At 31.9% G+C, this 14609-nt stretch overlaps 1 protein-coding gene across 1 annotated transcript in view; it reads left to right on the forward strand.

Annotated features, from left to right (window-relative positions):
• LOC145293806 (cytoplasmic dynein 1 heavy chain 1-like) overlaps window positions 1-14609 on the forward strand; it is a 200546-nt gene that overhangs the window by 160830 nt on the left and 25107 nt on the right. Inside the window, exons 77-79 of the mRNA XM_080140385.1 lie at window positions 529-597; window positions 7435-7510; window positions 11413-11573. Coding sequence (XP_079996511.1) covers window positions 529-597; window positions 7435-7510; window positions 11413-11573 — 306 coding nt within the window. The remainder of the gene's footprint in view (window positions 1-528; window positions 598-7434; window positions 7511-11412; window positions 11574-14609) is intronic.

A 14609-nucleotide genomic window follows, 5' to 3' on the forward strand; every position in this document is an offset into this window, starting at 1 on the left:
CTTATAAAAAATGAGCTAGTTGACCAGCACAGAATTAATCTTAAGCCAATTTTTACATATTTTTCTTCAGAGATTGATCTTTCTAACGATACCAATTTTGTCACAGTCTGAAAAGTTTTGGGCAGACATACAAACACATAGACACACGCAAAAACTAACACACATTTTCCCTTTTATATATTCGATATAGGTCAGCATTAGTGTTATCAAATATGACATTAATCATTAATAATATTATTTTTACATGTTTCACTTATAATTGTTCACTTATAACTCCTTTTAATAAAATTGGTTAAAGGTAATTCTGCATAGAAATTGTTGATACAGTAATAAATTATTTTGAATAACAATTTTTATTGACTACAAATGTTGCTGTTGTAAAATGATTCATTATTATAACTTTTGGTTAAAATCCAAATGAAACTGACTGCTTTTCATTACCAATTATTTTTTCATTTTGTTTTAGAAATCCTTAGCAATGTAAATAGTGAAGTGCCTTTTCATGTGACATTTTCTTTTCTTGACTAGGTCATCAATTTGGCCAGTTTATCTAAGTTAACTCCATTCAAAAACATCAGATCAGAAATTGAAACTCCTGTAAGTACTTTTTGTTTTTATATTTTTTGTATCTTAAAATTTGATATTTTATAATTGTATTCTGATAATTTATTTAGAATGTAAAAATTGTATTTGGATTGTGAATAAGAAAAATAGACAAGCTTCATACATATAATGGAAAATATACTGATTAGCAGAGTTATGTTTGATAACATAAATTGAAGAGTTAAAAAAGTGTGCATAATAAATTTCCTCACTGCCTTTCCTTCTCTAAACTGGTTTACAAAAACAATGCCAGAAAGAAAACTAGTTGGCCTTATTTCAGTTTTTTTTTAAGATGTCATGAAAAAAAACTAAATTATATGAACATCAACCAATAGAAAATATGAAACTTACCAAACCAAAAGACAAGACCTAGTAGTAAATGATCACACACACACTTCATAAAGTAGATGCATTTCTGCACCATCTGTGATTAACTAATCAGCTATAAGAAATGCACAAATACCTGTAAAAAAAACCAACTTATCATACCTTAAACTTCAAGCTTTTTTTGAGATGTGCCTACCTTTCAAATAATTTCCAGCTCCTATAAGCGTGCAAAATGATTTACAAGGTTGATATGCTATAAAACAAATTGCAATTTCACCATTATTCACTTCTTATCCATATTTCTATTAGCAACACAATATTGTTATAATATTCTTCAGCAGAATTATTTTAGCGACACACAAGACGATTGCTAACTTATGTTGGCTTCTACTTTATGTAAACATTGAATTACTTATGATATTCAGCCAAAAATTTGAATAGGACATTTTTTTATAAATTCAATTCAATTTCTGTTATATATTTAAATCTATGCTCTTATTTTGATTGCTTTCTAAGCTATTCTTAGACTAACTGCATTCATTTCTTTTGATTTAAAATTTTTTTCCATTTTCTAGTTCATAAAATGCTTTAGAATTGATGCTACCAATAATAAAAGCATTCTTTTAATTCGCCCTGGCGGTGGGGCTTTAGAATACACCATCTGCCCCCCTGCAGAGAGTAAAAGTCTCTCAATGGGGCCACCCATTTGCCGTGGGTGGCGACTCGTGACACATTGGAACGGAATCCTGGTGGTTGAGGGTTGCGAAGGATAGAAATGATTTCCTCCCCTTCCCAACACACCACTTTGATCCTTACCTCAGCTAGACAGGCAGTCGGAGAGGCCCGCTCCAATCAATCGGCTGGTCATGCCTAGCCCTAAATCAGACAAACATAACAAGAAAACATGCTCGTGCTCCCCACATTAGACAATAAACTGATTTAGTAAGCGGTGGCTGAAAGGTCAATCAACTTGCTGAGTACGGATGAAACATGGCTGGAAAACCAACATCCCTTCCAAGAATAAAGCTCTGGGAGGGGACGAAGGAAACACAGGAATCCAACAGTAAGAAGAGTATACTTCTGCTGTATCCTGTTGTGTTGGGGCGAATGGGTTTCCCCCCCAAACACTTCCCACATAGGGCTCCGAGGCGGGTGGGGGAGCAGCAGGAGTGAAAAATAACCAAAAATTGAAATGGAAAAAAAGAAAAAGCCTCCCAAAAGATATCATGCAGAAATATTGGATATTTCCAGATCAGAGGAAGAAGAAATACAAAATCAAAACTTTCCAAGATTTATTATCCTGGAAGCTGAAGATGACAACCCCCTGACAAGACTGTCCCCATTCTTGATACAGAAAGAAATCGCTGCAAGAATATCACCCAAAGCAGTTAAGAATTTAAGAAATGGAACAATTCTAGTAGAAGTGAATACAAAAAAAAAATGCCAATATCCTTCTAAAAATGGAAAAATTCCATAATAAAAAAAAATAAAAGCATATCCCCACGATAAAATGAATTCATCCAAAGGTGTTACAAAAAGCAAAGAACTATCATACTGTTCAATTGATGAAATAAAAACCAAACTAAAATCCCAAGGACTAATAGACATAAAAAGAATATCCATTAAAAAAAATGGAAACTCAATTTTAATTAACACATATATCATAACGTTTAACACACCAAAGGCCCCAACAGAAATAAAAATTGGTTATGCAAATGTAAAAGTTGAACTATTTATACCAAACCCCCTTAGATGTCAAAAATGCCAAAAGTTTGGACATTATGAGGATGTATGCTACAATCAACCTGTATGTGGCAAATGTAACCAAAGAAACCCAGACCACAATTCAAACGAGTGTACAAACAAATGCAAATGTGCAAACTGTGGAGAAGACCACCCAGCCTATGCAAGGAGCTGTGACATATGGAAAAAAAAAAAAGGAAATTGTAACAGTAAAACAAAAACAAAATATATCATTCCCTGAAGCAAGGAAAATTGTAGACAGATATATGACTGAGAAAAGTTATGCACAAATTACCAAAAAGGAAATTACAGAAAAAAAGATAAATATGATATACTAGTTGAAAAATTAAGAAAACTTGGACCAAATGCCTAGCAAAAATTAATAACTGAAATAAAACCAATGATTACAGATACCACAAAAGCAAACACATACCCTGAAATAAACCAAAACAAAGAAAAGAAAAGCCAATTTAAAAAAGCAACACCAAATCAAACATAGAATCTGCACAAACTACTAGTACATCCAGAATCAAAGAATTACCAATACAAGAAAGGATGAACAAAAAAGAGAATGAAACAAAGCAAGAACTAAAATCCTCTTACAGAACACCACGATCATGAACAAAAACAAATAAAAGCCCTAGCTCACAACCCAAAGATAAAAAAACACTATGCTTCCAGGACTTGAAAGCCAGAAAGTCGTGGAGATCGAAGAATCCAACAACCCAAAACAAGAGAAAGAAAATATAAACCATGGCTAACAAAATCCTACAGTGGAACATAAGAGGATTAAAAATTAATATTGAAGAAATACAAATACTCATCAAATCCCTATGGCCTGCAATAATTTGCCTACAGGAAACACACTTAAAAGAAAATGACAAAATTAACAAAACATTCCTCAATATACAACCACATAAACAAATTATCATGCAAAGCCACCGGTGGATCATCAATACTGATAAACGAAAACATTCCACACAGCAAAGTGAACTTAAAAACAAATATGCAAGCTGTTGCAATAACTGCAACACTACACAAAACAGTAACCCTGTGTTCACTCTATATACCACCAAATGAAGCAATAAACGAAACAGAATTAAACAATATAATCAAACAACTACCTAAACCTTTTCTACTGCTGGGAGACAATAGTCACAATGCATGGTGGGGAAGTAAAAAAAAAAAAAAAAAACAACAAAAGAGGCCAAATTATAGAAAAAATAATTAACCAAAACGAGCTGTGCCTACTCAACAACAAAGAGAATACATATATGCACCCAGCAAAGGGGAACCCTATCAGCAATCGATATAACTCTGTGTAACCCAACTATATACATGGATTATAGCTGGAGAACACATAAGGATACATGTGGAAGTGACCACTTCCCAATTATAATAGAAAATGAGAATTTCAAACTAGAAGACAAAACACCTCGCTGGAATGTACAAAAGGCAAATTGGGAAAATTTCCAAAATGCATGTCGACACAGATTAATATCTGAAGCGAACCCTAACTCGGAACACATCACATATTTCAGCAATACTTTACTCACAATAGCTGAGGAGAACATACCAAAAAGCTCCACTTCTACAAAATATAACAAACCTTGGTTCAATAAAGAATGCAAAGAAGCCATAAGAACCAGACGTGAAAAGAAAATTCAAAAACAGTCCAACAAAAGAAAATTTGGACATATATAAAAACAGCAAGGCCAAAGCACAAAAAACTATCGAAGAATCAAAACGAAACACGTGGAAAGACTATGTAACAAAAATTAATCAAAACCCAAAACCGAAAGTATGTGAGATGGTCAAAAAAATAAAAATAGCAGGAAAAAACACAAAGAATCCTACTTAACACTTTATATGCGACAACATGAAGATTACCGACAAACAAAATATCGCAAATAAATTAGCAGAACAATTCTCAACGAACTCATCAAAAAAACAAAATAAAAAATTTCCAGCTATAAAAAAAAAAAAAAAAAATGAATAAAAAATAAACTTCAAATCAAAAAATGAAGAAAATTACAACCAATTATTCAATTGCACAGAACTAGAGGAGGTAATAAACAAATCTCATGATACAGCAGTCTGCCCTGATGAGATCCACTACCAATTTCTCAAAAAAAAAACTACCAAAACCATCACTGGACTACTTATTACAAATTTACAATAAGATATGAATAAATAACAGTATCCCAAAAAACTGGAAGCAGGCAATTGTAATCCCAATACCCAAACCAAAAAAAGATCATACAAAACTAACAAACTACCGATCCATTGCATTCACTAGTTGTTTGTGCAAAACACTCGAGAGAATGATTAATGAAAGACTAAATTGGTACTTGGAAAGCAAAAATCTGATTACTGAAAGTCGGTCGGGTTTCAGGAAAAATAGAAGCCCCACCGACCACCTAATAAAACTGGAAACATGTATAGGAGAAGCATTTTCAAAAAAAGGAACATCTAATAGCAATTTTTGACATGCAAAAGGCGTATGACACTGCTTGGAAATATGGAATCCAAAAAGACCTGTACGAACTAGAACTTAGGTGCAGAATGCCAGAAATTATCAGAAATTTCTTAACAAATAGAACCTTCCAAGTACGGATGGACAACACTTATTCAGTCCAAAAAGATGAAGAAATGGGTGTCCCCCCAAGGCAGTATCCTATCCATCACCCTCTTCAACATTAAAATAAACAATATCATAAAAAACATAGATCCAGGAATTGAAAACGCCCTATACGTGGACGATCTACTTATATACTACCAATCTAAATATATACAAACAGCCGAACGCAAACTACAACTCTGTCTTAATAAAATAAACAAATGGGCTATAGAAAATGGATTTACATTCTCAAAGGAAAAAACTAAATGCATCCATTTTTGCAAATTATGAAAATTCCACCACGACCCCACCCTTAAACTGGACAAGAACATCCCACTCCCTGACCAACATAAATATTTAGGTGTCATATTTGATAAAAAATTGACTTTCATACCACATATAAAATAGTTAAAAACAAAATGCCAAAAGACAATGCAATTTATCAAAGTCCTAGCACATACCAATTGGGGTGCAGACAAAGTCACATTATTGAAACTATACCAAACTCTAATTAGATCTAAAATGGATTACGGATGCTTCATATATGGAGCAGCAAGGAAGTCCTACATAAAAGAACTAAATAAAATCCATCATCAAGGATTAAGATTGGTCTTGGGAGCATTTAGAACCTCTCCAGTAGAAAGCCTCTATATAGAGGCCCATGAGCCTCCATTGATACTAAGACGACAGAAGCTAGCGCTACAATATTACCTAAAGCTGGCATCATGTCCATCAAATACGGCATACCAATGTACCCTCCACCCACAATACACACATTTTTTAAACAGGAAAGAAAATATCATCAAACCTTATAGTCTCCGTATAAAAAACCTCCTCACAGAAGCCCAAATAGACATAACAAAAATACATAAATATAACAAATCAAAAACTCCTCCCTGGATGATCAAACAACCACACATAATATTAAAATTAAATAAATATCCCAAAATGAAAACCCACCCATCAATCTTCCATGAAGAATTACTAAACATCCAGAATACATATAAAGAATACACACAAATCTACACTGACGGATCAAAAGATGGAGACAAAGTAGGATGCGCAGCCATCCACAAAAAAATAAAACTAAAGGAAAGACTCCCAAACAAATCTATGTTCAGTGCAGAAGCAACAGCCATAGATTTGGCACTAAATATAATAACCAACGATGACCATCAAAAATATATCGTACTTAAAGACTCAATTTCGATACTCATATCACTAAAAGAAAAAAAAATGACAAACCCACTTATTACAAAGCTGCTAAACAAAATAGATGCCATAACCAAAGAAAAAAACATTATCTTTTGCTGGATACGAAGCCATATCAGCATCTACATGAATGAACAAGCAGATAAGGCAGCAAAGAAAACTCTGCAACAAAACCACATAAGTGGAAAAATCTGCTATACAGACCTAAAGACTAAAATAAACACATATTTGAAGAGAAAATGGCAAGAAAACTGGAGCTCATGTACCAAAAACAAATTATTCCAAATAACACCAAATATTGGAACGAGAGACACCAAAAAGTTAACAAGAAAGGAAGAGGTAGTAATGGCCAGACTGCGAATAGGTCACACTCACATCACCCACTCACATCTACTAAAAGGGGAGGAGACACCTATCGTGTCAAGAACCCTACACAGGACATCATATACTGACGAACTGCATTGACCTTGAACAAACCCGAACAAAGTATTACCAAGAAAACAATCTAAAAACAATATTAAACAAGATTGATCCCCAAAAAATTTATCAATTTTCTGAAAGAGATTAAAATATACACTAAAATATGAGAAAAGACCCCCCCCCCAAAAAAAAGCATTAAGAAGAACAAACCAATATATAACACATGACTAATGTTTCGGCATTAAATGACCCTAAAGTGGTTGATATGCCGTAAAACAAACAAACGTTCTTTTAATATTTTGCTGAATAATAAAAACATTTGGTCTTTTAATATTTTGCTGAATACACTCAAAATCATGAAAAATATTTTCTAGTCTGTTATATCAAATCTTTTCTGGCCAACTTTATCCAATTTCATTTGTAATTTCCACACTAAGATAAAAAAAAAAAAGAAAAAAAAAAGCTCTTCATAATAACTACAGGTTACTTCTATTTTCTTTTATTTTTAGGTTTTTATGAGCTGGTTGCAAAGTGCTTTACCAGAAATGGATGTGCCAACGGTTTGGGTTGAAGAAAAACCCCTAAGTAATTATGTTTTTCATGTTTCCATTAAAAAATACATATCAAGTTTTCTTGGCTTTTATATTAATATTCTATCCATTTCAAGTCGATAAAATTCAAAATAAGATGTATAAATTTAAAGTGAATTTAATCATGTATACAATTATTGTTTACTGATAAATGACTACTTACAAAATTAGAATATCTATTAACAATTATGATAGTTTTACTAACCATTAAATTTATGGTTTATTACCTGTTATTAAACAGTTAAGAGCTAAGGTCTTCTTTTTCAAACTGATCATATATATATATATATATATATATATATCTCTCATTGAAATTAATTTCAAAATGAAAAGTTTGATTTCTTTTATTTATTGAGCTTCATTTTTAATTTTATTTGACTGGCAAAATTAGCATCAAAATAATCTTTCAGATTAGAATGAATTATTTATGTCCAGAAATTTAAACAAAAGGTACTTGTACCGTTTAGTCAAGACATTAAAAAATGAAAATATCGAAAAAATGTTATATTGTACGTATCCGTTTTGGACTGAAGATCTCTAAAAAAAAAGAAAAAAATTTCATTTAATTTGATCAAGTAGTTTTTAGTTTACAGCAGAAAAACATGTTTTTATGAGAGCACGTTGAAGTCACCCATTATGAAATTTGTTGAACACGCCATGGGGAGATAACTCCAGTTAAAGCGCCGAGACTCCCTCCCATCTTTATTACTAGCTTTTCTTCCTAAAAATCGAACTTTTTGCTCGGTATCATAAATTGTTTTTTTGCTGTAAAATAAAAACTACTTGATGAAATTAAGTGAAATATTTTTCCGGAGAACTTCATTCCATAACAAATACATACAATATAACCTTTTTCGATATTTTCATTTTTAATGTCTTGATTAAACTGTACAAGTGCCAAACAAAAAACAAAAAAAAAGGTTTGCTTTCACAGCCAATGAAAATCTGTGTCAAAGGTTTGGATGTTAATCATAGAAAAACTCCAATATTTTTTTTTACTACTTTTGGTTTTGATTATTTAAACAAACTTTTTGCTGTGAAACCAATTTAGAAAATAATTTATAAATGGAAAATTAATCCGAGTTAATTTAAGTTAATAATTATGTGAGAATTAGAAAATACTTTCAAATAATAATTACACAATGCATGTCTATATTTATTAAATGACATTAAGTTTTTAATTGCTAAATTAAAGGACTTTGAAGGCTATGACAATGCAGTCTTGTAAAAGAACATCATTGGATATGAGGCGAGAAAGTAAAAGAAATAATGACAATGTTGAAAGATTTCAATGATTTTCATTTATAAAATATTTACCACTGCCGCACCAGAATGATAATGTGGTCTAAAGTTGTCAAATTTTCAAGGTATGTCTCATTTTCAAGAGACAAAAGAAAAATATGTGCAATTACTTGGAGGTGTGTTTATGCTGTAAGCTGAGAATAGCAGTTATGTAGTTGGACAGGTTTGCATATTTGTTAAATTGTTTCTGAAATATTGGTCAGCATTAGTATTAAATATTATTACATTTATCATTAATAATTATTATTACATGTTTCACTTATAATTGTTTAATATTATGCACATGTGCATACACATTGTCTTTCCTTTTGCATTGTTTAAAAATAAGGTCTAAGGATAACTATTGTTGTAGATATGAGTTAAGTAGAATTATTTCTCCTGGGTAGTATTCTTCATGTCTTTTTTTGTTTTTGTAAATTATATTTATACTGTTTTATTTACTTATACTATTAATTATTTATTGTAATTATTATTTAGTATTAATCTCTAACGGGGGTAACTACTGGGGTGAATTTTGGAGCTAAGTGTAGTTATTTCCCATGCATAATATCCTATTTATTTTCCCCCGATTTATCAGGGAGGGACCAATGTTTTCAGTGGCATCCGTTAGTCCAGATGATTGTCAGATAACCATTAATTAGTTCTTCCTGAAATTTTGCCAGAAATTGTATTTCATTGCACTGTAAAAAAAAATCTTTATGCAAAAATTCCTGTTGCGTCCCCAGAGGCTCAAAAGAGGTAAAAAAAATGGCCAAAAATGACACGTTTTGCCCCCTAACTTTTGATCTATACATTAGATTTTTCTGAAACTTGGTCAATATGGGGAGCCCATTGTTCTTAATATAAATCCAGTATGGGTGACCCTGGCAAAATTCTGTTTTGCGTCTCCGGGGGACTTTTAGTTCTAAAAATGCTCCTTTTTGTGGCTATTTGTAATATTTCTCAACAAAAACTTGATATCTCTGACTATATAGTGTTTTTTTTTTTTATGGTGGTCAACTCGAATATACATGTTAAGGCCTTAAAACTGCACTGTTATCCATTTACACTGGGATTTGGCGTTCCCAGGGGTTCAAAAGAGGTAAAAAATGACACTTTTTGCCCCATAGTGGTTGATCAATCCATTATATTTTCCTGAAACTTGGCCAAAATGTGGAGGCTATTCTTAATATAAATTCAGTATGTGTGACCCTGGCAAAATTCTGGTTCGCATCCCTCTGGGACTTTTAGGGCTAAAAAAACACGCCTTTTTGGAGCTCTTTTTTTCATATTACTCAAAAACTTGATATGTATGTCTATATAGTGGTTTTCCATGGTTCTGAATTCAAATAGACATGTCTTAAGGTATGAAACTGCACTATTTGTCCATTTTTAACTGGGATTCGGTGTTCCCAGGGGCTCAAAAGGGGTCTCAAATTCCTCAAAATTGCAAAAAATGACACTTTTTACCCCATAACTTTTGCCCCATCCATGTGAAGGCAACATTGCCCCTTCACATTTTTCACATTTATTACTTCTTCACTATTTTTGTGACGTCATCTCACATGCAGCACTATAGGGGGACCACACACGTGGCTTGTTTTAATTTTTTTATTTTTTGTAAGTGTAACTTATTTAGTTATACTATTATTTGATTGTTTGTCAATGATATAATAGTTAATTATATCATTGGTTTATTGGGTGTCTTGTTATCTATTTATTATATATATATATATATATATATATATATATATATATATATATTATATCAAATGGTATTAGTTATGTGTTAGTGTCCTGTGCCAACATCAAATGCAAAATCATGTCTGCTGATATTTCAGCATACATGTACACTAAATATTAGTTGTGTATGATAAACATTGTTATCCATAAATAGTTTATACCTGTTAATATTGTTTTTTGTGTGGTTATATAAAGATGTTTTGGTTATTCATCTTGCCTGAGTAATTTTAGAAAATGGTGCATTTGCTACAGATGAGTTAAGCCTCATTCATAGCTTATTCTATTTTGGCTTTGGTAAGGAGTGTTGATTTGTCATTTATAAAGATGTCCCTGCAGGCATTTTTCTTATAGAAACTTTGTGTATGTAATTAATATCATGAAACCATTTTTTAATTTTTAGATTTAAAAAATGTTTAAATGCTACCTGTGGGTTGGGAGAAAATAAAAGGTAGGCTTCAGTATTTCAGCTAATCAAAAAATCAACAAAAAACATTACAATGTTGAATTCTAATTTATATTTATTTATTTATTTTATTTTTTTTATCGTAAAAAAAATAATAAAAAAATTAATATTGTCTTTTATTTTTTTACAATTCTAAATTTTTCAAGGTTTAAAAAAATTCATAAACCTTTCAGTTATCGAAATTGGAAAGATTTCTTTTTAATTAGCTGACATATTTTGGTAGTAAGATAAAATTTTATACAAGTTTCATATTTTTTAAAATTCACTTTCATATATTTACTCATTTGTATAGAAAATGAGTAAATATGACGAAAGTGAATTTCCAAAAATATGAAACTTGTATAAAATTAATTTCAATATATTTTTGCTGAAAAATCAAAATTTAATGTTAACATTTTGTCTTTCTCTAGCTGAAACTGGTAAAATCATTTATGGGCTATTGATGATTCGAGCTTTCCGCCCAGATAGATTAGTATCAACTGTACGGATGTTTGTAGAAAAAGTTCTTGGAGAAGCCTTTGTACACTCTGCAGATAAAGAACTCAATTTATCAGAAATTGTTGAAAACGAAGTAAGTTTTAATTTTTTTTTCAAACTTTGGTGAATTGAATCCAAGAAATCTGATTGTCAGAACAGTTGGATTTCTTTTCATTTTCAGTTGGCATTTGAATAAAAACGGAAATGTCGCCTGTAGATTGGGAGAAAGTAAGACGTAGGTTTCAAGCTAATATTTCTTTGCTAGCACTCCCAGAACATAAGACTAAAAATGAAACCCTTGTCTTTCCTTTGGAGAATTCTCACATTTCTTGAAGCATTTTTCCCCTCTCAAGCTGATTTGCAATTAAAAACTCAAAAAAACAAAAGGAATTTTTATTGCTCACTTTATTTGATGCTGCAATGTTTTCTTACACTCTTCCATGTACGATGGGGTTAGGGTCCAAACTACTTTGCCCCATTGTTAGTGAGAGCCATCATGAAAGACACAAAATTTGCTTCAAGGATTTTCATTTCTTAATTACTCACTTGTTTTTGTATCCAGCCGTGTTTTCTGAATACCTAAACAAATAAATCACTTATTTTTCAAATCTTACAATATTTTATTGATACTCAATCAATATATTCTTACACTATGGTCAAGCTTGTTACATCAATGCACTTAGCATGTTAAGGGGTCAGAGGAGTAGTACCTTTCAGTTGACTTTCTGTAGTGTCCTCGACTGGTCTCCATACACCCAGCACTATGTGATTGCGTAAAATAGCATCTTTTGCAGCTGCAATTTCTAACAGCCTGACCATCCATGCATGGCAAATAGTCACACCTTTGAAGAGGTAATCCTGTTAATATGCATGGACATAGACAGAAAACAATGAATTTAGACAAACCTCAATAAACTATCCTGCTATCCCCATGGGTAACAGTAGTTCCTGTGGCGTCCAACGAATGTGTGGTAGCATCTCGCAGAAAAGTGTGGTCATGCAAATGACCATCTTCTTGACAAGCACATTGCTCCAGAGAATTATGATGGAATGGTGTCTCGACAAAATACCCATCCCCTTAGATGGGTTAGTGTTAGGAAGGGCATCCAGCTGTAAAAATTTGCTTTAATCTCATGTCATGTCTAACATGGCAGAACTTCCAACCCTCAGACATGGGTAAACTGAGTAAGATGTTGCACAAAGCAGCTGAAGTGAATCATCTGTTGGGTATAAGTTGAAATTCTTGTTAAATGGTTCTCTAGCTTTTCAAAAGTAGACCAGAAAAGCAAACTTCATTTTTTCATTAAAGCTTAAACAAATTGTAAAATGACCATTATCATTCTTGAAAAAGATTTGTTAAAATGCACATTTACAAATAGAAGTGCTTTCAAACTAAAGAAAATCCAATTTTCTTAACTCCTTAAAGAATTTTTAGTCAATCCAACCTAAATTTTAAAAACATTCAGGACAATTGTCACACTCGCCAAACTAATTTTCATAAATATTGATTGCATACATTTTAAAATATTAATTCATCAATAAACTTTCCATAACATTAACATTAAAGTTACTCCACACAATAGACTAAATCGATCCAAAGGAGTTATCCGAAGCCGGGAACTATCACTTGCTTCACCAGAAGAAATCCAGAATAAACTAAGCAAACAAGAAGTCATTAACTATAAAATAATCTATATAAAGAAAGTTCAGAAAAAATACCAACCCATACTTATATTATTACATTTAACACTGCAAAAATTCCACGTAAAATTAAAATTGGTTATATCATAGAACCAGTTGAAATGTATATCCCAGATCCTCTGAGAGGTTTCAACTGTCAAAAATTAGGTCACCTGCAGAGCTCATCCCATGTGTGTTAAATGTAGATCTAAAGAAATAAGTCACAATGAACAAGAATGTCGCAAGTTCAAATGTATAAACTGCCGAGGCGAGCACCCTGCCTATTCAAAAAAACTGAAAAAGAAATCTTAGCCACAAAGCATAAACGAAATATATTATAATATAATAGTGGAAGGAATCATAAGAAATAAAATGCAAAAATAACACAAAAAAACAAATCCCACCAACCAGCCTGATAAATACAACAAACTTATCGAAAAACTGGTACATCTAGAACCAAACGAATTGCTTAATTTCCAAAAAAAACTAAAAAATACAACACTTTCAAAAACTAGAAAAGAACCCAATAAAGTATTTGTCTCCTCCCCAACACAAACCTCCCCTCTTAAAGGCCAAAGTTCTCAAGAACAAATTTTCTTAAAACCAAATAATAAACCAGCAAAACAAAATAGAAATACTCCCAAAAAATTTAACAGAACCTGATGAAATGGAGACTGAATATCCAAGTCAACAAAGAGAAACCCTAAAACAAGAATCTTCCTATCAAACACCATCAAAAAAAACAAAAAAAAAAAAAGTTATATGGTCCCATTCAAACTCCAGATCTAGAACCCCAATCCCTAAAAATCAAACTAAACCTAAAGATGAAATGGAATACCCAAACCAACAAACAGAAACATTAAATCAAGACGCCCCCCCCCATCAATCACAGTCAAAACAAAGAAAAACCAAAACAAAACAAACATAAGGTCCCATACCAATTCCAGTTCTAGATCCCCAAACAAAAAAAAAAAGAAACAAAAGACCAAACAGAAGACAAGCCAAAAAACAAGAAAAAAACAAAGCTAATTGAAACCCCTCAACAAATTACACTTAATCCATACTTTATATCAACACCAATACTAAAACCAATAATCAACTTGAAGACCTAAAAAAAAACACCACAGAGGATCATAACCTCACCACCAATAACCGGTAATCTCCAAAAATACCGTTAGGGCTTACAACATGGCCGCCAGAAGAGTCACGTGATCCGGTTGATCCAAAACATGAATCGCCGTATTACGAAACCGGAAAACGCAAATTTAAGGCAAACTTTGACAAACAAGCATAATAATTAAGTACAAAAACAGTTTTTCAATATCATAATAATAAATAATTTATTTAGAACGGTCATTTAATTTTTTGTTGAGAAACAATCACAGTTTGTTTGTTTTTTAAAACAGTGTTTATAAAAAATATTTTATTCAGTTTTTCATAAAAATGGTAT

The sequence above is a fragment of the Euprymna scolopes genome, chromosome 15 (genome assembly GCF_053919585.1).
Source record: "Euprymna scolopes isolate OS-2025 chromosome 15, ASM5391958v1, whole genome shotgun sequence".
Lineage (NCBI taxonomy): Eukaryota > Metazoa > Mollusca > Cephalopoda > Sepiida > Sepiolidae > Euprymna > Euprymna scolopes.